At 44.5% G+C, this 26,499-nt stretch overlaps 1 protein-coding gene and 1 long non-coding RNA gene across 4 annotated transcripts in view; one reads left to right on the top strand and one right to left on the bottom strand.

The window, feature by feature from the left end:
- Positions 1 to 26,499, bottom strand: part of TRPC5 (transient receptor potential cation channel subfamily C member 5) — a 99,860-nt gene that overhangs the window by 55,052 nt on the left and 18,309 nt on the right. For 2 of the 3 annotated variants that reach the window (XM_080553737.1, XM_080553739.1), the window contains exon 2: positions 14,867 to 15,265. In XM_080553737.1, coding sequence (XP_080409863.1) covers positions 14,867 to 15,244 — 378 coding nt within the window. In that variant the 5' untranslated portion in view covers positions 15,245 to 15,265. Of the gene's footprint in view, positions 1 to 14,866; positions 15,266 to 20,136; positions 20,318 to 26,499 lie in introns of those variants that run through there. The other variant, XM_080553738.1, reaches the window with a different exon arrangement.
- Positions 20 to 6,336, top strand: LOC308177076. The gene is made up of 2 exons (XR_013938852.1): positions 20 to 3,741; positions 3,865 to 6,336. It is a non-coding gene; the product is annotated as an uncharacterized lncRNA (long non-coding RNA).

Genomic DNA, 26,499 nt, shown 5'->3' with positions numbered 1-26,499 from the left:
AAAGGGATAAAGCACAATCATGTTTCATGTGGGATAGCAGAAAGCAGACGTTTCTCCATCAGACTTTCAAAGTGACCTCATAACAAAACAAAGTAATAACACCCTATGTCCCTTAAATCCTATTGTGTCCATGTATATGTACATGCTTCTGTTATGGCAAAACCATTTTCATGACTCTGCCTCCAGAGCAGGATCGGTTTGGTGGAAAATCAGTTACAATCCCATTTGAATGCTCTATACATGAACTTGTTCTGAAATGGCTACTGGTTCACATACCGAAAAGTGGACTTTTGTAAGAAAAAGGAAGACAAAAGGCATAGGTAATTACACAGAAAGAAAGAAAAAAAGTGTACACTGAATAGATTTCCATAACTATCATTATTTCCATTACATATGTGCATTAGCAGGCCAAGGACCTACTCATAGAAGGCCCTGTACAAACCGAACCGAACACAGCTGAGCAAAGCTCTTCCTCACCTTTTCCCTACTGTTTTTATTTGAAATTACTTTTCAGTGGAAGGATACATTACATAACTGCCCTCGGAATAGATTTGTTTTTATTTTAATGGATTTGAAAAAATTTAAATGTAAAATTAATGAGCCATAGTCCACTACAAATAAGACACTCCAGGGTGTGCATTATTCAGCTACTGTTGCACTTCTCAAAAGATGAGCTTAATGCACACCCTGTTGTGTCTTATTACTATATGCAGAGTGCAAAATTAGACCGAAATGCTCTTACATCCCAAGCACGCAGTGTGCTTCCATTTGCAGCGCAGGCAGCTCTCTTTGTTGTGCGTTAATCATTACTCAGGCATACTGTACAGAGTGTGCCCACCGCTCCTGCCCTGGCAGCTGGCATCCTGCTGTTCGGGGGGCGATTGCTGGTTTTGGTGAACAGTAGGCCTGCTTCCCCTCGCAAATGTCAAAGGCGTTTCAGAGAAACGACTGTCAAAGAGTTCTAATGACAGGAAACATTACTCAGTCTGCAAAGAAACAAAAGTAAAGCGATGACAAACTAGTACGAGGCAACCAGCTAGAAATCCTTCGGTAGGCTAGATGCAAGACTGGCAGTGAGACAGCGAAGGTCGAAGCACCGAACCCATTTCCCTAGGAGCTAAGTGCCCCTGTAGCACCAAGGGGATGAAGACTCCTGGGCTGATAAACCCCTTTGCAACCCAGCTGTGAAATCTGTGAAATGAGGAGTGAAATCGCCAGCAGCCCACTGCCACACAGGTGTACAGAGCCTCTGCTAGCAGGGCTGGTCCCTGCAGGGTCAGGAGGGAGCCCATAAATACACCTGCTGGGGGAAAGCAGAGACTGGCAGAGAGGATTTGCTGAGGGTCATGCAGGGCTTGGTGTCTCTGTGCAAGGTTGGATGAAGGTATTTTAAGATCTGTGGTAACAAACAGCTGAGAGCAGCTCTCTTTGTAAGGTCTTTGACTTCCTTTCTTTTCCTTTGCTTAGCTGGGTTAGGTAGTTTGTTAAATGTCAAGAGAAAGGTGCAGATTCCTCTCTTCTTTCTCTCTTAGAAGCACTTTTTTAAGCCCTGGTGCTTGTATAACTCTATTTATCTTTCCTCCCCACCTTTTTCAGTCAGTTGCTGGCTGCTGGATTCAGAGTCCCTGCCTCCAAGGAAGAACGCTTCCCCCCTATCCCTCACTGTCAAGTTTAACGTTGTTTTCCTACATGGAAGTTACTGTACCCACAGCTGTAGAAAGGAATTTCAGCTTTACACAGAAGTTTCCTTGCTGCTCACAACAGGGAACAGGCCTGTGCAGACAAGGCTATGTTACAGGTGGGGATGGAGCTGGTCTCGTCTGCTGCTGTCCTGCTCCTGACGCTTTCTATGCCTGGATGTAGGGCTCACAAAATAGTTGTCTTAAGGCCTGGAATTAGACTGAGGGTATGTCAAGTGATTTCTCACCCCTTATTCTGGTTCCTATCACAAGCCCTCCCCCCAAGAGCTCTGCTTTGTTAGATGAGGCAGCCGCTCTGTGGAAGATGTGTTTTCCTGGGCAGCTTGCAGCGCTTTAATTAAAAGGACACGAAGGGCAATGGCAGTGCAGAGAAACAGGGGCTCTCTGGGGTCTGGAAGCAGATCGCTCTAATGCCTCGAATCACAGGAACTGAAGCTTATTGCTGATTATAGCTGAGCAGCAAAACAAATCAGCAGAACACAAATAGGAGCAGTGCAAAGGATGGCTGCTGTGCCTCTTCCCTGTGCCCAGCTGATCCAAAGAGTAGGCACTGGCTCAAAATTACATGGCTTGCAGTGATTATTTTTGTTCCTGTCTTGTGCGGTGCTTTGATAAGTTACGTCTTACCGACCAAGCTGTCTTGTTTTAAAGATGGGGCTATGCAAAGCCTTTGCTCTTAAGGCTACATGCTGCCTGTTACCACTGGAGGGGCAGCAGATACTACAACCACGCCTTGTGTTGCTGATGTTTCTCCGCAACAGCTCTGACAGGTTGAGTTCATGTTTAGATCAGCTTTTTCTCTGTCTTGGGTTAACTTGCAGTGATGGAAGCAGAAAAGGAATAAATTATTTTACCCCAAGGTCCCTGCTAAGCTCTCCCAAGGTTATTCTCATTAAGTGACCTGAATAACAAATTCTTTTCCATTAACCTCATCACCTGACACAAGCTGTTAAGCTGAGTCCTTCAGAACCTTATTGCCAGCACTTGCACAGGGGTGTGTGCCTTGTTTGCATTTTATCCTGGTAATGTTCGCTTAAGATATTGATGCTCCCGCTAACAGCGAGTGATCGAATGCTTGGTACCATTTTTCTTGAATTAAGCCTCATAAATGGAGGCCACTCACCAGTGTACCACCGCTTCTCTGAATGATGTTGCAGTGAGTGAAATATCACCTTTATTTAAAATGGAGGGTGTGTGTGAAACCAGCTTAGCTCCTTGGAGAAGAAAATGGAGGAATAGCTGACATAAAAGCACCATTTGGTACAGCTGAGCTCTCCTCTGAGCAGGAAAACAGAAGTTTTCTAGTAAACAACATGCTGCTGGAAAGAATCTGCAGATAGGAAGAACAGGAATCTTTGCTCATGTTAGTAACTAGTGTGGTGTAAAAGGAGCAGAAATACAAAGTGAAGGGAAAAAAAAAAACTAGCACTGAAGACCTGATGGCTATGTTATACGTCTTCTGGGGGTTTGGGCTTGGAGTTGATCCACTCTGAGTGTCCCCAGAGCATGTAGTCTGGGTTGGTGGTGGACAGCAATCCAGCTTGAGTCCCCAAGACTGCTGGGTGATGTGAACCAAAGCATGGTAAACAGGGAGAATGAGGAGTAGAAGAGAAGTAAATACCCAGGTTTAAACACTGAAAGGCTTCCAAGCAAGCTACAATGTTTATACGGCATCTGCCATCCATCTCTGCAAATAAATAAAGACAACTAGGTGAAAAGGCTGTTCTGCAGGAGAGAAATTGCTGGTCAGGTTCAAAATCTTATCTTTGAAGGAGCCTGGCTCTGTCTGCTATTTGGGGATGGTTTTCTGTTTTGCTTAATACTTTGTGCCCCTCAGTATTGACAGTCCTCCTGATAAGGGTCTGGTAAGGCTACCAGACAGTCACCCGTCATGTTCAGGGCTCCTTGGTGTTCCTAGTGCTCACAGCTGCCACCTCCCCAGAGAAAACCTTGGTGCTCCAGGCATGAAGTGAACAGAGTGTATTCAGAAAGCGAAGCCTAAGCATGAAACCCCTTTCTCCCAGCTTTTGTTCCTCTAACGGTAAGCTTCTCGGGCCAGAGGCTGTTTAAATACACATCTTGTTCGGAGATGCATTGAAAATGTTCATCAGGAACACCACCAGCTTTGCTTGAAAATAGCTAATAACACTTTCACTTGTTCCAGATGGAATCGCCACATTTTCAGGCCATCTCCATTCCCTAAACTAGCACTTCACCTGGACTAGCATAATAAACTGCATGTATAACCATGACAAACTGTAAATATACTGTCATTATTTTCAGCTAGTATAACCTTTTGATTGAGCTATATATTGAAGATTTTCTAATTGCCAAACAATGTTCTATTAAAAACAGACTCAGGCAATTTCATGGAAGACTTTAAATAAAATGCTAGCAGAAATGGAAGCTTGGTTAATTTACTGAGCAAGGATTTCCTATTTCTAGGTTGTTTTTCTATGTGCAGCTCTATGGGGGAAGTGCGTGTGCCATCCAAAAGCATTGTAACAGGCACGGCCAATTTTTGTCATACAAAAAAGATTTTGTACCCTGTCAATTCAGCGTGAGGCTCCGTGGTCAGCAGGAGCTTTAGCAGGGACTGATTTTATTCAGGATCACAGTCTTGTGGTGCTTGGAGATACAGCTCCGCAAAGAGAGGAGGAGAGACAGAGTCAGGGTAGCCAGACTGTGGATCAGCTGTGTTACTAGCAACAGGGTCTTGAAAAAAATGTATGGTGTGGCCGGTGTGGCCATCTGAATCCTGCTCCTTGCCTAAACCCATCAACAACTGATTTCACTGGTAGGACCCCACGGGCATTTCTTTCATTGTACGGGACTCTGGGGAAAATGTTACATGCTCCTACAAATGTAAGCTTTCATTTTAGGTGATGCAGCAGTGCTGATTTCAATAACTGAATGTCTTAATCAGGCATGCCTTGGGAGACATCTTGTATTTCTGAGAGTGATGACAGCATCTATATTAAAAAGGAGGTTATTTTTTAACTAAAGAGCAATTCATTGAATGAAATGTCATTTAGTTAATGAAGAATAATGAACATCACCAACTGATAACAAAGTAATGTACTTTAAGGGCTTTTGTATTGGTTGTGAACAAGTTCTTAATGCCAGCATAAAGCGTGCTTGGTTGTAGACATAATTTTGAACAAGCTCTGTTGTTACTGGACTCTTCTGGTAATTTCAAAAAAAAGTACATCCACTTGAAGAAAAGTCTCCTCCTGGAGCAGGTTCTAAAGCCTGCTCAGTGACTGGTATGTCTGGAAAGCCAAGTCAAGTCTCTGCCCCTCAGACTGATAAAGCAAAATCGAGAATTTACATAGGTACCTTTTGGGCACCTTGTAGCAAGCCAAACACTGATCCAAGGTTACTCGATGATGCATATTAACATCAAAATATGTATCATTGAATAAAAAATCACTAGATATAATGCACTATTATTGAAATAATGCAAAAAATAAATTAGATTCTTATGTAACTGAACTTTCTTCTCTGCAACCAGTAAACAAAGTACATTAATCCAGACGTTAGCTCTAGACACTTCAAGTTGTAATTTGGCTTCTCATCCACGTGCTAGAAAATGGAGGTAGACGCAAGGGTTTGGTTATCAGAGCTAAACCCCAGTGTTTGGCTGTGGCAGAGCTGTATCCGAGCTCGCTGTGTTCAGCCACGTGTTCGAGAAATGCAGCACAGAGACTGTCAAAAGATGTCCCCGCTTATGGCTGATGCTACATTATTTCTCTTTTTATTTGCGGATTAAAAAAGAGGAAGGCAGAGAGAAGCCTTCAGAAGGAAAGGATTTTGCAAATATGCATTTAAATGGCCTGTGGCAACTCATCCCAGACAGAGCACTCTCTCCTCTGAGCCACTCTCCCGTCCTGATGGGGTGGAGGAAATGAGATAAGGCGGCTGATGACTAAATGAAGAGTGCACAGTGTGGACTCTATTCTCCAGACCACAGGGATGCTGCTGAAGAGTTGGACAGTTTGGGCTTGAACCTCTTGTATTTAAGTGCAGTCTTGAGGTCTGCTTGGCCCTGAATTCCTGTGCCTTGCTCCAGCTAAGAACCAAATCCAGTCTTGGCTCGTGTCTAAAGCGCTTGATCTTGCTTAGAGGAGGACGACCAGTGTTGTGCCACGAGCAATTGCACCCTCTTCTGGCTGTCACTTCCTCATCAGTGTAAGAATGGCTGAGAAGTTGATTGTAGTCCCAGTTTACATATTATGTCACATTATCTCTGAGAGGACCAACTATCAAACTAATCTTGGTTTTCTACTATGCTCAGGTAGCCTGGGGCTAGCTGAATAAAGACACTTGTCCAATTAAGAAGGGACAGAAGTTCTGGAGTATCACAAATCCAGACCTTAATGAAGCTGCTAGAGAAAATATGGCATAACAGAAATCAGAACCTGGATCACAGACTGCTATGGCTCTATTAAAACCTTCTCAAAATTCAGAAGTTCCCAGCTCCTTGCCAGATCTTTTTCCTGAGATCCTCTGATACGAACTCAGATGTGAGTCTAATATTGCTCACGTGGGTAAATTGAGTTCTCTCCCAAAGTTCAGACAGCCAGACTAGATAGTATGCCTGAAGCTGTTTTTTCCCCATTTGAAAACATAAAACTGTTTATGCATTTTTCACTTTTCTTTGTTACCATTTAAAGGGTTACTCTGTGACAAGAGCTGCTGTTGGGGGTTAAAAAAAAAAAGACAACCCTGATGATTTTTAATTTTGATTTTACATTTGGAAATTTGTTTTGCTAAAGAGTTACTTAATCCAGTCCTGCTAATTTCTTGACTACATTAAAGGCCTTGGAATGTCCCTGCCCCTTACATTATTTTATTTTATTTTATGGGTAAGTTCTTGCCTGACCTCAAACATGCTGAAATAAAGACAGTCCACGGTGAGCTGGAAATTTGCAGCCTGTGCCTTCAAAGTCATCTTTGCTTTATTATGGCTATTTTTCAAATATTTTCCAGGGTTTACTTTGGGAAGGAAGAGTTACCCAGCTTTTTAATTTTATCTGATCTCTGTATTTTCTGTTCTGACTTAGTGGTAACAAGGACAAGATGTACTAAAACAGTCCAATAATCATATTGTCTATAACCTTCCATGTCATCGTCTTTGTACACAAATGTCCCTATTTCCAATAATTTATTACTGTGTGCAGAGAGAGATGTTTCATTGGGTTTAGGTGAGGTAATATGTTGCTAACAGGGCTTGGAAAGGGAAAGCTTTCTGCTTGGGGAAGGGGGCTATGTTCCTTTTTGATCGTATACCTTAAAAAAAAAAAAATCAGCTTTCATCACAAGACAACATCACAAAGCACAGTGAGTGAGCGCACCTGGTGCCAGCCCAGTGCTGTCTGACATTGCACAAAACACATCTCAATGCTCACAAAGCAGGTGGCTGCGTTTCTTCCCATTTTGACTATTAGGTTCTGCTTTTTGGCATTGTTTTTCTGCTCACTAAGACTGTATGGATTCTGAAAAGACCCCAGAGTTTGTGCTAGCAAAGAAATGGCAACCCAGAGAGGTGGCATGGTCTCGCACAGGAATAAACTCCGTGGTTGTATCTTTCTCTATTAGCACTGGGGCACTGAGTTCCTTTATTTCTAACCCTAAGCAGTTGAAAACACCCAGCGAATGTACCCCTCGCTGCAGAGACTGGGTCTAACTCATCATCGATCTGCCTGAAGAGTATTTAAGTGGAGCACGTGAGTCCTCCCTCTTCCACAAACTAAGCACCAGCAAAGCAGGGCTGATCAGGGAGACTGCTCTTGTGCTCAGCTGATGCCTTTTTGGTTTTCCCCACTCTTGGAGCCACCAGAAGGCTCTGCCCATCGCACTCTGATCACTGCCCCATCACGGGGATGAACGAGCCATAAAGGTGCTGTTCTAATTTGCAAATGCACACAGCTACATTCAACAGCCTGATCAGAGCTAGGGGGCTCCTCCTAAATCCCAGAGCTTCATTTCATGGCAGCCTGTAATGTAAGTTCAATTTCCCCCTACAAACAAGCTTCCCTTTGACCATGTATCGCAACTATTTCAGCAGGCAGACTTGCCAGCATCTTCCCGTTTAGACAGCCATGTCAAGTGCCCTTTCTGGGTGTCAGAAATCACAAACCAGAGGCAAAAATGCTGTTACCTGATGTTGTGGGGCTGATCTAAGGGAGCAGCTAATGCTGTAATCGGGGCTTGTGAGTGAACTAGGCCCATTTGTGCATGCTGGGTAGGTGAGCAAATATGTTTTATCGAATTTAACACCTTAATGGGCAGATCTATAGAGATCAAAAGCTTACTTGTGTAGGAACACGAACAGGACTTTTTTCCTACAACTAGTTTGCTACAGGCAGTCCACGCAGCTGAGACCCTTATCACTGCTGGCCCCAAACATGCCCTGTTGGGTGTGCAGAATGCTTCCTGCTGCTCACAGGAGCTCAGACCTCCAGTATCTACTCCATCACGCTGCACTTCAGCTTTCCTGAGCCGTGCTGTTAGCAGCTGACGCAGGCAAGTGCTCAGATCACTCCCACATACGAATAAAGAAAATTCCCCGGGAAGCATCTCCTCTAACAGCATGTCCCTGCCTTTCCTACCTGTCCACATGCTAGCTCACAAGCGTGACATGTTTGTGCATGCTGCGATGTGGTTCTTACCCTGACCCACCAGCCCTCCTAGGAAGTAACAACAGCCTTGCTGCTGGCCCTGGAGAAGGAGCCAGTGACTTATTTGCCACCGTCAGGGGCTGGAAGCCGGCACTGCAGCCTGCGAGCCTCAGCCCCGCTGCTGCTCATTAGCTCCGTGATAAGTTGCCGAGTTCCTGGTTTTGCCTCGCACCTTCTCGTGGATTTAAGATCACCTGGGGAGGAAGGCGGTGGGGAGGGAGGAAAGTCTCCCAGTTAGATGTAATCATTAACTGAAGTGATCTTTGATTTCGCTGTTTAATTAGATGGAATTCATTCTGAAGGCAGCCGCCAATGTCAAAGGCACGTTAACTATAGCTGTGAATTATTACTGCATCAATAAAAATAATGAAAAGCCTAGATGCTGGCAGAGCCATTAGGCTTTGGAGCAGTAACAGCTAGTTTGCTGTTTTCAGACACAATCTTTCTTCCTTATTGTGCCTTTCAAATATTTTCATATTGAGAACCCGTGGCTGGTTTTTCTCTACTGCTTCAGCTCTGGCTCCAAGTGCACCCAACCAGGTCCAGCCTCCCCTTTTCACTTTGGACCTCTTGTATCAACATGGAAACAGCTGGTTTGAGTCACACCAAAGGGCACGGTATCTGTACGGAGTCATACCAACCAGCCTGCTAGCCTCTCTGCTGCTGAGTTCTTGCAGTGGAGCACTGTAAGACCAGGTCAGACCTACAGACTTCCGTGACACGGGTGCCCAGGTTTCAGCAACCCAACGTCTCAGCCCTCCGTAATCAGCTGAACTGCTTTTTAAACTGATGTAAGAACACAAATACTGCTTGCAAACTACGGCTAGCGCTGCAGAAGGGCACTCTGGGCTTTGATCCCTTTGCAGTCCTTCATGCCTCTGTAATATCTCATAGCTGTTGGCATCCACCTAGTCCATGATGTCCCAGAAGCAGTGTGAGCACCCAAAATATGTTACCGCTGCAGAAGGAAGGCATATTTATCTGTATCTGAATGCTCTCCCTGCATCCATCCTCAGCTCATGGGTTGGGAGCTGGTGCTATGAGGCTCAGCAATTTTAGCTGGTAAGTCCACAAGTCTCTCCTTTGCCTTTAACCTTACTAAATATCAAGGAAACAAACCTTTTACTGAAGGAGATGGGGTAACATTTCTCGCAGCTACAAAACCCAGGTCCTTTGGTCCTACCCCAGGCACCTCTGCAAGTGACACAGATCCATAGTAACTGCTCAGCCAGGACATGAGGAATACCAGCAATTTCTAGAACTCTTGATTGTCTGTAGAATCCAACTTTTATACCATGAGATCCCTGAGAACTGACCTGCTCCTGTCAGTGACTGCATCGGTCTGACAATGCTAGCAATGAGTCTGTCCATCCAGAAAGTATCAAGGGCTGTTGGAAGTAAGAAAGCAGCTTTGCACTGGACTGTGCATAGAGGAAGAAGAACCCTAAGTGAGTAGGAAAAATCAGTTAAATCACGCTGTATCAAGAAAGTTACTGGATTTGGGCAAGGATAAAATGGTTTAATGCACCATATAATTTCTGGTTCACAAACGATTGTTTCTTGGCTGCTGATCTATGATATTTACACTCATGACAACAGATTTTTCACTCATCAGTTCATTTAAAAGAGGATTTTTGAGGTCAAATGTTAAGTTTGCAAATACTATCAAGTGTAGCAACCTTCCACCAGCAGGTATCTGAGGATTAGCAGCTAAGACTTAAAAGCTTGTCTTTTTTTCTCCATAGTTTCCACTCCACAACCATATTCTTCCAGGGCTTTATTTCTTGTTCAGATTCTTCTTTTGGAAGACATATGGATAGGTATCTGTTGAGATCTCATTGACTCATAAGGCCTTTAGACCGTCGAAACAAATTGAATCATGGTCATAAATACTGAGATCCCTTTTCTTTTTATTCTCATTATTGAGGAATTGCATTTGTAGTCCCATCTGTGAACCAGATTAATTCGGAGCCATCTGCCATGAACAAATTGCTAATTTTGGCAGATACCAGAGAGATGCTAGTATCATCCTTATGTAAACATTTGATGTCAGCTCTGATTGTTGTGAAGAAAACAGCTACCCGTAAAGGTGCTCACGGCTATACCATGAACGTGTAGTAATTCAGCTGGCTGCTTGCAGCTTCTTAAAGAATGCAAGTGGCTCGGCAGCCAGCACAGCCTGCGCCTGTTGCACTGCCAACATCCACCGTAACAAGGCAAAAAACAATGCGAGATGTGTGCAAGCTGCGAGCTGTGATGCATGCTTAACAGAGAGCTGGAGCTGCCTGGCAGAACTCACACGAGAGGCTATTAAAAAATACCTCGATGTTCCTAAGACCTCATCTGAAGTCACAGGGAAGATTTGTACTGATTTCAGCAGGATTCAAAATTTATGGAAATACAACCACTACTAATGATAAATTGAAAATGATTTGGTTATGTGGGAAAATGTGGATTTTCAGACTTGTATTTCCTCTTGTTTGCAAGTGCAGGTTAGCTGCAAACTCCAGCCTGGCTGAAAACGTAACCCACTGTATTGATGTCTGTGTGGCAAAAACATTTCTAAAATGACTTCTGGGGGAAAACACATACAGCAACAACAAAAAACAACCAAACAAAACACACACCCGAAACCACCTAAATCTCAAGATCAAACAGGTGTGGAGGCAGAAGACTTTACTGGGAAGGAGAAATTGTTCAATGGCATTCAAAAGCATTCTCTTGCTCCTATGGTAGTGCTGAACTCAAACTTGAAGTCGCTTCGAGTTCCTGTTAACTCCAATGACACACATCAGCATGTCTGCATGGTCTTCCCAAGGTAGCAGAAGAAAGATGCTTGCACTCTGATGGCTCTCTCACTGAACCCCAAATCTCCAGAGGTGCCAGCATCTTTCACAACAGCAATAACTTGCTTACATTAGCCGCAGAGCTACCGTAGTAGCAATAGTTCTGGCTATAGCTGGTGAAGTCTCCCCAGCTCTATCGAGAGACTCTCAGCACAGTCCGAAGTTGTCAGGACCAGGCAGAACGGGTTCAAAGAGAAATGTTAAGTTCTTAAAATAGCCCATGAACCTTGCTTGGAGGTAAACCTAAAAGGAAATAGGTCTATTTGAACGCATCACTGTTCAGCACACTCATTTATCGTGCGCTTTGTAGTGGCCTTTAGAGAGGGTTGGTTTGTGCTCCTGGCTCCTGTACGCTCCGCATGCACAGAGTCATCTCTTCCCCCCCGAGACACCCCATCCGCATGGCCGCAGTCCGGGAGATTTGTGTTGTTATAGTTACTGGCTATGACTTACCCCTGCCACTGGCACGGTATTCTCAGTAAATGGCACTTAAACAGGAGCCTAGCAAAGGTTTGCAGAATAATGACTGCCCATGGTCACTTAATAACAGGATGCGAGCAGCTCTGCTGCCTGCTCTTTTCAGCCATTTCCACCTGGCCCTTCCATCCTGAATGAGACCCTCGATCTCTTACATGAGGCACACAACAAACATCACTCCTTATTTGATTTTTATTTTGCTTTCTGCTCCCTGGAAAGGTCAGCACACGGGGAAGAGCTCTGCTCTCAAGGAACAGGTAGGCAGCGCCCAGGACACATCACCCTTCACAGCCTCTGTGGCTGGGGAGCAGGGCACGTCTGAATGGGAACGTGGTGTCTTCCACCCCCTGCCCTTCCTCATTTGGGTGCCTCTTTTGCTATCTAGATACAGTCGCTGTAACCCCACAAAAGGCTGGCATTATGCAGCCTGTGATGTTTTTGGTTGGGGCAGCAGTACGGGGATAAGGGGGTACGAATGAGCAAAATCCGTGCCTGTAAAACGGCTTGTGCTGAGTGTGATGCTGCTGAGCGATGCTTTTGAGATGCAGAGAACAATTACCTGAACTGACACAAACAGGAACAGCTCTTCATGCCTGGCAAGGCTTTGATACAGCATCCAGCAACCTCTTCTTGGGGGCAGAGGGCCGGAGATGGGAACTAGCAGGCTTTCACAGACCCCAGACTCTGTCGGGTGAAGGTGGTGCACGAAGCATTTAAGAGAGCAATCACAAGATGCTTCTCCTCCACTTCTGCCTCGAGTGCAGCAAAGACAAACAGACAGCCCCGAAGTGGAAACAGGCTGCTACGCCTGAGTCAAGGAGCTGCCTTCCCACACATTTGTTCAGGGAAACTGGACCTTGTGTACAATTCAGGAACAGATTAAGCTAAACCTGACATACAAAAGTGATGTAAGCTTACAAATTTCTCGTCAAGACAGAAACCATTCCATGAGGTGTGAGCTTGGGTAACTACACAACCAAAACAGCAGATTTTCAGTAGGTTTTTTGAACATATATTTAATTAATTAGGACAAAGCAAGTGCTTTTTGTGAATTAATTAAGTACTGGATTCCCAAAGGACCTTCTGAGAAAGGGTCCAGTGAAGATAATTACTGAACGTATGTCGATACCGCGCTCTCGAATCAGACTCAGGAACTCGTGTTCAAAAAGCCCTCCTACATTAGCTTTGTGATTTGACAAGCTAACCTGTGTGTCTCGACTTTGCTTAACTAAGCAGGTCTTTCCATTTACCGTAATATCACTGTACATGAAATAAATGTTAATTACCGTCGCCACATGAGCAATCAGTGTAACCACAGAAGGGGAAGGCCAGTCCTGCAGCCCTCTACTGGCAAACACTTCCTGCAGTTCGCAGAAGAGCCTGAACCACAAACCAGGGAAGTTATCCCCGATTTCTGCATAGGATCTTGCATCAAGCCAGCACTAGATTAAAACATACCGATGAAATCTGGTCTTGTAACAACCTTGTAAATAAAGCTGAAACTGGCACCGCATCTTTTCTCCCACACACATTCCCCTTCAAGTTGTAAACTTTGCAGCAGATACAAGCCTAGCTACAGAAAGATGGCTGCACACCAGCAGAGAGAAAGAAAAACGAAACAGGCCTAGTATGAAAAGTATCACTGCCTAGAGATGTCAGAGCTGAGTTTCAGCTGTAATAAATCCTTCTTATTTCATGGACCTCTATCCAGTTAAGCCATCAGGGCTTTGAATTTGAGTGGCCAAGTTTTGGTAATCAAGAGATCTTACAGAAGTACACATCAACCCCATCACTTGCTTTTCAAGGTATTTTAGAAGAAATATGTCATTAATCTGCAATAATTATTAGCAGTTCCTCGTGCTACTTAAGAAAACTTCCAGTAATGTGATCTATCCTTTTCTTCTATTCTACTTTCAGTTATGTTGGGCATAGAATGGTCCAACTTTCTTGGAAAAAAAATGGCTCATTCTCCACTTATGGCTCTTATTTTGCTACTTACGTTTTGACACATTAAAACTACGAATGACATCCCAACTTTCCGGTCTGATAGCAGAGATTTTCCATCTCTCTAGCACTTAAACCACACATTAGAACAGCATTGCTGTGGTATGCAGAGTGTTGCTGTTTCTGAGCACTAAGCTGAGAATTCTTGATCATTGACCCGGAGTGTTTCCTTATTATTTGCTTTGACTACATAAAATTACTATTTAAAAACTATATACTAAGGCCCTACCTATCGAAAAAGTTTTCTTTTCTGGTTGACTGATATTAATCTTTTTCTTCTTTCACACACAAAGGGCTGTCCAAGCAGATTTCAAAAGAAAACCTGAGAAATAAGGATCATCAGGTTTGCAAGTTCCTTTCTAAGCACTGATCTTGTGAAAATTGGCAGTGGTCAGTAATGCATACAAACTGTCCCAGTTACCAGCACTATCGCTTGTAGATGAAAAAAAAAAGCTAGGGACAGTGTGACATGTGACACTTGAAATGACAGGATTCAGATTTGGTGGTTTTTCACGAAGATCCTTATGTAACTGATAGCTTTGCAGCTAAGGATCCTTCCTGCAGGTCATAGCTGTTCATCGCTCAGATATATAGCACCTCAGTTCGTGCTGTAATGTTGTGTACTGCCTCAGCATTTCTGAACTAGGGCTCTCCAGAGATGGAGACCAAGATGCCTCTACAATGGCTAAGTACTGAAAGCTAGCAGATTGCTTCCTTGCTTACAGTAATTTATAAGCTTGGGTGTTTTCAGGATTTACTTATGAAAAGCAATTCCACTTACTAATACCAGTGCAACAGCATGGCAATAGTTCATATTTATATATTGTAATATAACTTCAGACAGCCCCAAATTCCTTTACAAAGCGTGTGTCTGTAAATCAACCTATAAATCAGTATGTCCACAAACCCTGTAAGACTGAAAAGAACACCAAGTGAAACTGAGAATGCTGAGTTAAGTCAGGCTGAGCATGTCTGCTCAATCTGCAAAGTTATCATCCAAGCAGAGCTGCCCGCGTCCACTGTGGGCATTCAGAGCAATGGCTCTGCATTAAGGACTCTGGTTTATGACTCTTGAATAGCCCCTCCTCTGTGGAGCACCACTTTCCTAACACAGGATTTTATTAAGGTAACAGCTGAACGGGAACACTTGACTAACCTGCTTTTCTCCACTTGGCTTCCTGTAATTCAGCAGCAGCTCCACAGCTCCCACCACCTCTTTCCGTATCGCGTACAGCAGAGCATCTCCCACGTACACGCTGTGGCTCAGAAGTAACTCCATGATCTCCAGATTTTCGTTCTCTATGGCTATTAAAAGGGCACTGCGACCGAGAGGATCCATACAGTTAATGTTGATGTTGTAGTAGATCTCCGCCTCTTGTAAGGCATGTTTCACACTGGCATAGTCCCCCTTCTCCACAGCGCTGAGGTAGGCCTTCTCTTCCACCGAGAGCTCTGCCTCTGCTCGCACAATCTGCAGTGGGATCCGATCTCTGTACGGTGAATAGTTTACCTTTTTGTAGTATAGCTGGGCCATTGTTCATAGTGACCAGGCAACCTGTTGGGGAAAAATAAGCAGATGTAAGTGATAAAATGGACAACCAACCCCTATCTGTTCCTCCTGGGGACAAATTTCCAAAGATCCATTGCAGTAAAAGCTTCTGATTCCTTTTTTAAATCTTTCATTCTCTGTACAACCTCAACACTCCCTGACCAACCCCACATTAAACCACTACCTAAAAAAAGTAAGATTCCACTACCGCTCAAAAGATGTATACATGACAGGCACTTGGTATACTTTTAAATCCAATTTAAACACTGGTTTCTTTTGTCTGGAAAGAAACGTGATCGGGTTGTTTCTGGATAATCTATCATGTACAATGAGGTGGATTTCTCACCTTTCTCTTTTTCCCTGCTTAATGTCTTTTTTCTTCCCTCCTTTTTCACCATTGAGCCAGGTCCTCAGCACCTGAACTGCCAGTGATCAGAGGATTTACACCCTCCTATTTACAGTTAAAAATCTCTTTGAATTACTTTTCCTGATTCCTCTCCATTTCCATCTCTTAAAATAGGTTTTTATTTTTCTCTAATGTTTACTCTTTGACTAGGTCACAGTTTTATTTTTAAAGCTTCCAAGTTTTTAACATAATTTCTCACTCTCCTTGTTTATAAATAGGACCCAGACAGGCTGATGAAGAAAGCCACCACCCTTGCTCTCCAGAGGCAGTGATGTTGTTTATAATCTAGGAAAATGAGAAGTAAAGCCTGCCCTGGAACAAGTGTAGCAAACTGAAGGAATTACTGCTCCTTCACACAGCTCAAAGAGCCTAGCAGGTGACTGAACTCATAGGAAATACGGGCTGGAAAGGTTTTCACGCCAAAGGAAAAAGGGAGCTATGGTTATCTACCTCTGCTTGGCATCAATAAACCACACCAAATCAGGACCAGGGGATGCCAGCAGCAGTAACTAATTGGATGGCTCTTTCCATCTCCTTGCCCAAAACTCAATGGCTTATGCAGAAAATTAGCTGGAGTTTTGTTCCATTTCAGTCCGCTACGCAGGGGAACGAGGAGTTTTGATAAAGAGGTAATGAGAGGCAGGATCTCGTGGTTCAGGTGCTGAACCAGGAATGAGATGCTCCGGGTTCTGCTTCCAGCACCCCCCTGCACCGTGCCATAAGGCAGCCGTGCTCAGCACAGTCCATTTGCATTTTGCCTTCAGCTCCAGCGTAGCGGGCCCGGTGCGGCGGGAGTGGGTGGATCTGAGCTCCAGCCCAGCTGACACTGCAAAATAGTGGGTGGCTGTAGCACACAGCAAAGTTACATCTGAAAATTTCCTGGGGTGCCAGAGATCTGTAACAACGGGTTTGGCATACCAAAAATGTGTGCTCTCGGTGTCCTGGTTTCCTGCAAGCAGGACAAAAGTTTTTGTTTGTTGCTTTTCAGGAATTACAGCTCCGTGCTGTAATCTGAAGGCACACACAAAGGCGTCAGAGGCAAACAGACCTACGATCTGCATACAAACGATCGTAAACGTATTGGACAACTTTTCCTATTTTTTGACTTCCAAACCAGCAGCTTACGGGGGTCTTTGTTTAATCATCGACTGGGGGATTTGTGTTCTGCGAGAATGTGATTTAATCAGGGAAATCAGTGTTCTAGGAGGATTGCCAGCACAGAAAGCCACTTCCCTGCTTGGTCACAACAATCTTTGGGAAAGTGAGGATGAGCCCCAAGAAGGGAAATCTCTTGTGACAACCTGGCTCCCAGGGAACAGGGACAGGTGGGACAGCAGCCACGGCGTGAAGGTCTCCAGCAGGGATCTGTTGGCTCCCAAGGAACCCGAGGGATTCTGACGCCAAGTGCAGCTGCTGCAGTGGAGCTGGGTATTTTTCACTGCTCTTGAGTTTAATTGAATGTTTTGTAGATGGTGAGTAACATTTGCAGTGAGTTATAACAAATGTCACCTTCTGAAACATCATGCCAGAATTGGATCACTTTCCTTTCCAACCGCTTTGTAGAAAGGGGAAAAAAAACCCTTCAGATATCTTAACTTCTCAGTGAGATCCCATCTCCCAGTACAACCTCAGTCCAACGGAGCATTTCTTTAATACTTCAGGCACATAAGAAGCTGCAATAAAGCCAAACAGGAAAGGCTCTGATGAATGATTTGCCCTGAATTCTTCTCATGCAATCATCTGTATAGCCCAACTAACACAGGCTGTCGACCAGGTTTGGAAATGATATCACACGAGTGTCAAAACTCATATATTTCTGCCTGGATTATATGGACAACTTCAGCAAAATGTTTAGCTGCTGAGCAGCCACCCGGGTGAGATCCAGCAAAATTACAGGCTCACCTTCCAAACTTGATGTCTTTCTCTTCCAAAACCAGAGAAAAGAACATCAGCCAAACACGTGCATATGCTCTGACATGGAACAAATGACCCCAAGGATTGCTGCTCTCTAGCAGCCACTTCCCCATACCATGGGTCTCCTGGAAGCAGCATCACTCAGGGGAAAAACAGCCAACACTAGTACATTCTGCACTGCTTGTTTGTTCCAGAGTGGTACTGTCACCTGCTTAACAGTTGAGAAATGACAGAAATGTTGATGAAGTCCAGGTAAGAAAAGGGGGTTGCAATTCTGAGGTGCCTAGAGAAAAGAAACTACGACATACTGGTAAGGTAGCAAAAATAGAAACATAGTCACATTAAAATTATGGAATCCATGCAAGAAAGCCTGAAAGCACACACGTTCCATGACTTCTCTTTACAGAGAGGCATTTTCTGCTACCTGAGTTAATATTTGGGGCAAGGAAAGGTCTGGTTTTTTTCTAGTTTACGCATGACTACAGATGCAGCAGAGAATATCCACAGACTGGCTATTGCAGTGGTGCTATGTGCAGCACAAACAGGTGCAGAAAACCAAGAACACCACAAAGCAAGCTATACAAGATAAGCAGATGTCTTATCACTCAGTTTAGACTATCATCTCTCTGCAGTTGGGTCTCTCTTCCCCCTGAACTATTAGTCCAAATCTTGAAGCCGTTTCAGTCTGACACCACTTGTATGTTGCCTGGCAGAGAAATGAGAGCTTTAGCCACTTGAAAAGTTGCCATACCTGGCAAAACATCCCGTCTGGTTTGGAGAAGGAAGGTTTCCAGCCGTTTTTGTCTAATAACACAAAATGGGTTTCCTGTCCCTGCAAAAATTGCTCTGCATTGTCAAAGACTCAGGTCAGACGCAGCTATACCCTGTATCAACGGGGACACGTTTCTCTCTTGGAAGAGAGAAATGGCATCAGGGCTGCAGCACTGGAGCTTGAGGGATTGCCTGCCACCTGCTTTTGGACCGCACCCTCAGAATGGTCATGTTATGATCACAAGGGAACCGTTTCACTGCAGTCAAGGGCTGAAAACAGTGGCTTTTGCTGAAAACTAAAAGCAGCTTCACATGTCACCATCTATACAAAACCTTCTGTCAACACTGCGCTGTCCTCCACGTCCCCGCGTGCCTCCTGCCCCAGATCACAACTCAACACCAACCGATCAATTTAATTCATCAAATGGATGTGTCATGCCCAGGTGAACCAGAGATCGCATCGGCACCAAGGGGGAAGGCACTGGAAAGAACAAAAATTGCTTTTCCTCTCTGATACTTCTTGTAGGAGAGCACATCATGAAAATTGCATACGGTTCGGAGTGATGTGTGGCAGCACAGGGAAGAGCAGCCTGAGCACTGTGTGAGAAGCAGGGGGAAAGAAAGGCTGGGGAGCAGCACCGAACAGTAGCCATTAGTTAGAGAGACGTGCTTAATGAGGACAGACAGGCAAAGGTCTCTCAGCAGCATTGCCTTTTGCCACTGAAAATTTCATGAGGTTTCAGTATGATTTTTTTTTAGGACTTGTCAGGAGCCCTCCTTTCTTCCCCACTTGACACAAAACACACCCACATGCCTCCCAGTCTCGCAGCGATGGGGATGACCTGTATGAAACAGGAGGAGAAGAACTGAAATGGTGGGAGCCAGTGCCCCACCAGTTAATGGCAGTGTAGCCATAAAATAGGTCCTTCCTGGCTTTTATTTGCTTTTATCATTTGACTTTTCACGATGCTGATTAAAGAAGTGGAAAAGTGCCACCGCTCCTGATTGCTGAGCCCCCAGCAGCGATTTGTCAGGGCACTGAATTTAGATGCAGGAGCTCGTCGCTCCCAGCTGATACGAGCAAATCAGTGGATCATGAACGCGGGATCGATAGAAGAGAGCTACCTTTCCCACTTGATGGGGCTCAGTGTGAGCAGCCAGCTCACATCACACATTAGAGCAGACAACAAAACACCCCATCTGCCAAGTTGCAAATAGAGCGGTTGGTTGTTCCCTCCCACTGGAGATTCGCTCTGACACATGTTGGCAAACCTGTGTGTGTGGCTTTAAATGTCACTACAGCTTCTCTCTCAGATTTGCAGAAGGGTTTTTGTGCGCTGGAAAGCCTGCCTCTATGTTCTAGCTGCATGAGCCCAATAAAAGAGCTGATCTCGTGCAACACATCTCAGACCTCGCTGCTTCTCTCCATCCTTCTCTCCGAGGCTATTTCTTCTTTTTACTATTTCTAGGAGAGTATTTTCCTCATTTTGTATTTCTCATCTGGACCTTCAGCTCTGGAAATCATGGACCATAGCTGCTAAAATGGCCTGACTCTTCCATCATGCTCAGGGGCTGTGCACTCAGTAATATTGATCTTTTTTAAAAAAGGTTATAAACCTGAGTTATGAAATAGTCCAGGAGGGCCACTTAGGTAAATAATATTACATTTAGTTAATGGACCAATTGAATTTGTGATTGAATCCTTCTTTTAAGTGCTCTAGATCTTATTTACTAACAATGCCTGACTGAGCTTATACCTCCCACAGTCTGAGGAAATAAAACTTACTTTATAACATTCTGCAATTCCTTTTCTTCTGCAAAGATACCCTCTTCTCCCAGAAAATTAGCTTTTTCCATGGAGTTCAGTGGGGACCAGATTGCAGGTCTAAATCTCGCTGCCTCTCATGACATCTCTGTATCACATCAACACCTCTCCGGTCAGAAGCAAGGAATTTTTCCTGATGCTGCTAAATGCAAAAAGAGCCACTGCTGAACACATAAATGTACAACTTCAGAAGATTTTGAAAATTATAAAAATGCAGTGACCTTCTGGTGAATACAGTAGCGTAAGTTTCCTTCAGCAAAAGCTCTATGATCTCAGAAAGTTTATATTCAGCTCATAAGTTACATAAGATATATCATTCTCCTGGAATAAGTGCTTTCCAAATCTTGCAGCATTGCAGTACAACATGAAAATGAGAAACTGACAGCTAATAAAATTCAAGATGAGTAATCTAGTTTCACTGCCCAAGCTGAGTGAAAGGGAGAGCACTAATAGAGTAAGTGATAAAAATGCAAGGCTGCAGTTGTTCATGATTCACATTGGTGGCTATGTCCTTAGAAGATGAGTAGAAAAATCCTTCGTAGAACATTTTTCGCTCATCATCACTTAAGGAGTAGTTAAGAATAAATTCAGTCACTGAGGTACTGCATGTAACCTTCTAATCTGAGAAGCGTTTGTAGAAGAAGACAACCTCAAACTTCAGATTATAGACTTACAGAAGCCAAAAGAAAATTCTTTGCCAGTAACTCAAAATGTCGTAATTTGACTCAAGTCCCAGCTGCGATTCTGATCTTCCTGGGGAGGGTGACAATTATCGAAGATATATATGTTTGATTTGGAAAGGCCAACCTCTTGGTATAATTCTCTTCCGCTGCATAACCAATCAATGAGTCACGACCAACCGCATATGGGTATGTGTAGATACGTGTATATATATATATATGTGTGTATGCATAAAAATATCAGCACAAAAGATACCGTGCACGTAGTATGCTTGGAGATACCGTTGGGCTCATGAAAGCACCTGCTCTTCTTTAAGCAGTCAGTGGTCTTAACTAAAACTTAGGAATCAAACTCAATTCTCAATCTTCTGGCAATAGGGTGCTAAATCAGGTCAATCCAGGACATCTACAAGGCTACCTCCTGCTGGAGGATGGGAATCTTGGCACGGCTGAATTCTCTACCGGATGAAAAGCTCTCCCTGCCGTACACAGCCTTTCTGAGAGCCAGCACAACCCTTCAAGACAAACTAGCCCAGAAAGTAAGGAGCATTGCTAAATCTTCCATGTGCAAAGCACTTGGTTTGACTTTGCCTTCTCAAGCAGAGAAGCACAGCTCTATATATGTATTTCAAAGGAAAATAACAAACCAAGACACTCTACCACACGCGCTTAAACCCTAAGTCCTAAACCCTGTAACAGGGTGGAGAAGGAAGATTTAATTTTTGAGAGAAGGAAGAGTGCCATTACTATACACGTCTGCAGAAGTACATATGGAAAATGTGTAGGAAAAGACTTCTGCATTTGTTCTGTCTAACTGCTGTGGCTGGAAACAAAACCGACAGGTTTGCCAGCGTGATAGCCCTTTTTCACATCTGAATTCACCTGACCACAGAGAAGTTCATGACAAACCCTCACATTTGGAAAGCCGAAGATTCTGATTCTCATTGCCTTTCTCTTCAAGGCAATTGCACATATCGCTGTTCTTGCTGGGTTCCTCTGCTGAGCCTACTGCTTCAGTACTTCATAATGCTGGGGACAAGAAAATAAGGCTTTTTTCTGGGGTGTGGCAGCAGGCCACCACTGATTCACTGCTAGCGATGATCACATGCAGCAACCCAGAAGAGCTGCTCTTCTTCCTCTGGCCCCAAAGGTTCTCTGTTCTCCACGCTGCCCGCTGAGCTGGATGTTCTCTTCAGCACAACCCTATTTCAAAGCAGCATCGCTCAGAGACTTAAGTTTTGTACCTTGGTGACTTAAAAAAAGCTTGTATTTCCTCAACGGGAAGCTTCTTAAATGTGTATTTCAGTGTATTTTAACTGCATTTTAAACTACATGGAGTAACAGCGATTCAGAACATACACACTCCCTACATTTTGTGGGCAGGCTGCTTAATTCATCCAAATGAGTAACGCCCTGAGTTTTAACAGTGCCTGGGAAAAACACTTCTCTCTGCTTTGCCATGGAGGAAAATGCTTTGCACTTGCCTGGCTCAGCTCAGCGTATTTCTGTTCCTACTCCTCTGTTTGCACAGGACTCTCAAGGCCTCTCGCCTGAGCAGGAGATACTGGTGTTATTTAAGGGTGAAAGTCACCAGAGAAATGCTATTGGGAAGCCCCCAGTTTGTGTTACAGCCTCCAGTAGCTACATTAGTGCCCGCATTCATGCCTGTTTCAGTCTAGTTGCACCCAGCTGTTGCAGCATTTCACATTAACCTGGACAAGCCCTAGGTATGTTGGCTTGACCAGGATCCATCACAGCATGGGAGCAAGCCACTTTCAGTGGTCTCAGGACAATAATAAACAGGACATCTACTCCTTGCCCGGTTGGTCAGCACATAGCCTAAGCAGCTATGTAGAACAAGGAGCAGCAGTCATCCCCAGGCTCAGGACAAGCAGCATCCTACCCACCTCCAGCTCCGCCAGCACGATCTTTGCAGGGTCTTGGTAGCCCAGACTTGGTTACATCTGTCCTGAAAGCAAGCCACAGCTTCCAGCACAGTGTAATGGAAAGGATGACGGAACAGCCCTTGTGTGAAGCCCAGCTGCAAAGCTCCTATCTGTGAGGCAGAGGAAGTGGGAGAGTGCTGACCCATCCCTGCAGTATTTCAGTGTTTCCTAAACAAAAATCAGTCTGGGCTACTAAAATGACATCCTGGGGATGGAATGGCTCCTGTACGTGCTTTCAGCTACGATTGCAATGAAGTACTTACAATTTGTAGTTCTCCCACATCTTTCCACACAGCCACGACACAGGTGCGAATACATACACGTGTACTGTGAGGCACTACAAAACAAATGCCCTGGAATATATTCATAGTGTGTATCTTTGCAAATGCAGACAAAATGCAAAGCTTATTTTGCCTGACGTCACTGCTCTCTCCCCTACTCTTTTGAGATCGGCCATTTTCCACCATCTAAAAACAGAAAAGAGATGTCAAGTGAACTGAGAAATACTGTCAAGCAAGCCGTCCTGTTGTCTTATCTGCTAATGCAGCACTAATGTGGCATGGCATCATTATCATCTCCGTGCTCTGTGTCCACCGTTTCTGCGCCTGCTGCTTGTAATCTCTAGCTGCTGCAGCTATTGAGGAAGAGACTTACCCCCCCCCCCCTCCCCGTTCACACTCTTGCTCAATGAGCACTGTAATCATTTCTTCAATCAACAAGATAATCTCTAAGCATCGTCTCTAGGAGAGCTGATGGCAGCATGGACTGTTAGACCTGCCTCAGCCTAGCTGAAAGTGCAAGTAAACCACCCACTCGCTGAAGGAAAATACAAGATTATGGCACAGTTGTCGGGACAAGGAAAGGGCAGTTGCAGCAAGCTATAAACAACTAACAGTGACAGCTGGGTAGGCTCTGTTTCTCGTCTCAGTAATGGGTGGATTTATTAGCAGTTATCAGCTACCATTTCTGAAGAAGCCCTGCTGGAAGCGTTTGCATTGGCACCCGTGTAAAAATTCAGCCAGCACCCACTGCATACAGCAGCCGTCCCCTGCAGCCCCCTCTGCTGACAGTCTCCTGCCTCACTGGGCAGTGGTAACTGGCTCTGGTTCTGGTTTAGTTTTGTTCCTAATTTTGTTGTTCAATGCAGACCGGAGCTTCTCAGAAGGAAGAGGCTTCCACAGAAGCATCAGGCGCTCCTTTCTCACATCAGTGTTGCCCAGTTCCAAGAAAAGGAAAATGGAGAAATGTTGTTCTCAAGAGAATCAAGCATGAGAATTTAAAAGACACAAATAAATGCTGCACAGATGTAAACCAGCACGGAAGAGGAGTAACGCTGCTATACTGCTTCTAAGTAAAGAAATGCATAGGACACGGAGATTTGCTTCTATTAATGCCCTAATAAAGTTCCTGAATAACATCTCCAGCATAAAACTTGCCTATTCAACCGCCAGACCATTCTTATAAAGTCAGAGATTTGGGTCAGAGATTTGCAGGAGTAACCACGTTATTTCTTAATCTTTGCATACTTACACTGTGCCCTTTGGCTACCAATAAGAACAACACACAGTTCTTACATGGCTTTTCAGGCACAGATCTGAAAGTACTTTCCGAAGGACAGAAAGAACTCATCCTTTCATTATACGGATGAGAAATCTGCAGAAAAATGAAATCAAGGGACTTGCATCATCCATGAAAACAAGACACAATTGGCCAGAACTGCCCAGAAATACACATACACACGCGTACACATGTGTAGCTTTAGATGTGCAACAGATCCTTCAGCATCTACCAAGACACAGCACAATGTCAGAGCAACCTGGAGTCTGAATGCCTCCAGGAGAGCTGAGTCACTGATCCCCTTTAGAGGGATGTGAAATGCTCTCCCCATGCCCTGTTGTTGCCCTCTGCCCACACCTGCTCCTCACCTTACAGGCAGAGGCTCTGCTTAACAGGAATACTGCAGTCTCCCTTCCTTGGGCACTAGCCTGAGGTGCAGATGATTCCTGACCCATGATCTTGCTGTTGGAAGGCTTCCCGCAGCCTTTTCCAGTCTCTGTCCAGTCACTCAGAAGCCCGATGGCAGGGACTTCTCACTCCCGTGGCTCATGCCCTCCTGGGGACAGTTCTGTCCCCCTGAAAGGCTGCACAAGAGGCGATGATAAAAACTGGAAACTTCTCACCTTGCTGGAGAAATACCATATTTTAAATATTCCACAGGGCGGCTGTGTCACATGCTGCAAAATCTGTAGGGCATTAGCTTGGAAATCAGCCTCTGGTCTTCCTAAGGGGAACTTCTCATACGGGCATAGGATGTCTTTTGCTTCCTCCCCAGGTTCTCGTCTGCAGTGTAACTTAAGGCTGCTGCTGCTTCTTTTGTATTTTCTTTCTTCGAGATACTATTCTAAAATTTTCTCCCATTTCTCTTGGATTTCATTTTGCAGTTTGCTTCCCTTTTCAGTTAAGTGTTCATCCAAGATATCTCGGCTTTCAAAAGACATCTGAGGTGAGGCTCGTCAGTTTTTCTTCAGAAGAGATTTATTTTGTATGCTCTCAGTTTTAGGCTCAGCTACAGTATAACTGCAGGGGGTTCATGTTTAAATTGAGCTGTATTCCTCTGGCTGCAGGAGTGGGGCTATGCAAAGGAAATGCACAAATCCATAAATAAGGCTTGGCACGATTTCACTGCTCTACTTAATGCCGACATTTGCAAGCTCTGTTTTCCCAAACCTCTTGCTTCCAAATCCCTGCACCTGCTAATTTGTTAATTCTGTTTTCAGTGAGTTTAGGCTTGTGTATTCTTAATTATGCAAATGAAGAATAAAGTATTTAAAATATTAATGTTTTGCAAACTTAAAAAAGAAAACAGTGAACAAATACCTTGCCCCTGGGTCTGTCTTCACTGTTGGATTTACAGACTGGTCCAGGGTGTTACTTTTTTTCTCCCAGGCTCTCGAGAGGATGTCCTGTCCTCTTTCTTCTTCCCCCTCCCTCCTGCATCCCATCTGACACGGCTTTACTTCCCCCTTTTCTGTCTGATCTCTGCTGAGAGGAAGATCTTGGAGGTTAATGAAAATCATCCCTGAAGTGGTAATTACCACAACTGCCTCTACCAGTTTTCTTTTCCTCTCTCGATATTGATCTCCTCTCCCCTCCAAGGCTCTGTAAAGGCTCCTTGCTTCCACTCTCTTCCAGCTAGTGCTTGTAACTGGCGTCCGGAACCTGCTGGGAGTTACCGGGGTACCACAGTCCTCTGTCCCCTTCCCGTCCTTTGGGCACCTACCTCTCAGATCACTCCGCCAGGTCATACTGGCAAAGAGAGTTCTACTTCTGGAGAATAAACACTGCATGGGCCCTACGAGGCAGTAGCTGTGGTCTCTCCTCCCCATGCACCTATGATTTCGATGCACTGCTCCTCTACTTTCTCTGAACACTGCTTTGCAGAACTGTTTTATGTTTTCCTGGCTTCCACATAAAATGTAGGTCAGAGTCATGGTAGACATACATCAAAATTGTGATTTATTGTACATGAAAGGAACAGCGAGCACTGAACCTGCAAAGAAGAAAGGTGACTAATTGCTTAATTTACCCAAGCGACATCTGGTTGCAGAATACCTTTGTTCTTGGCTTCTTGGTTTATCTTCCTATATGTGCATTCCTGATGCACCTTTTACTGTGCTCTTCATGTGCCTGCCTTTCCT

The sequence above is a fragment of the Anser brachyrhynchus genome (assembly GCF_964034855.1).
Source record: "Anser brachyrhynchus genome assembly, chromosome: 13".
In the NCBI taxonomy this organism is placed as follows: Eukaryota; Metazoa; Chordata; class Aves; order Anseriformes; family Anatidae; genus Anser; species Anser brachyrhynchus.
The sequence above is the reverse complement of the archived record's forward strand: the minus strand, read 5'-3'. Positions and strand labels throughout refer to the sequence as shown.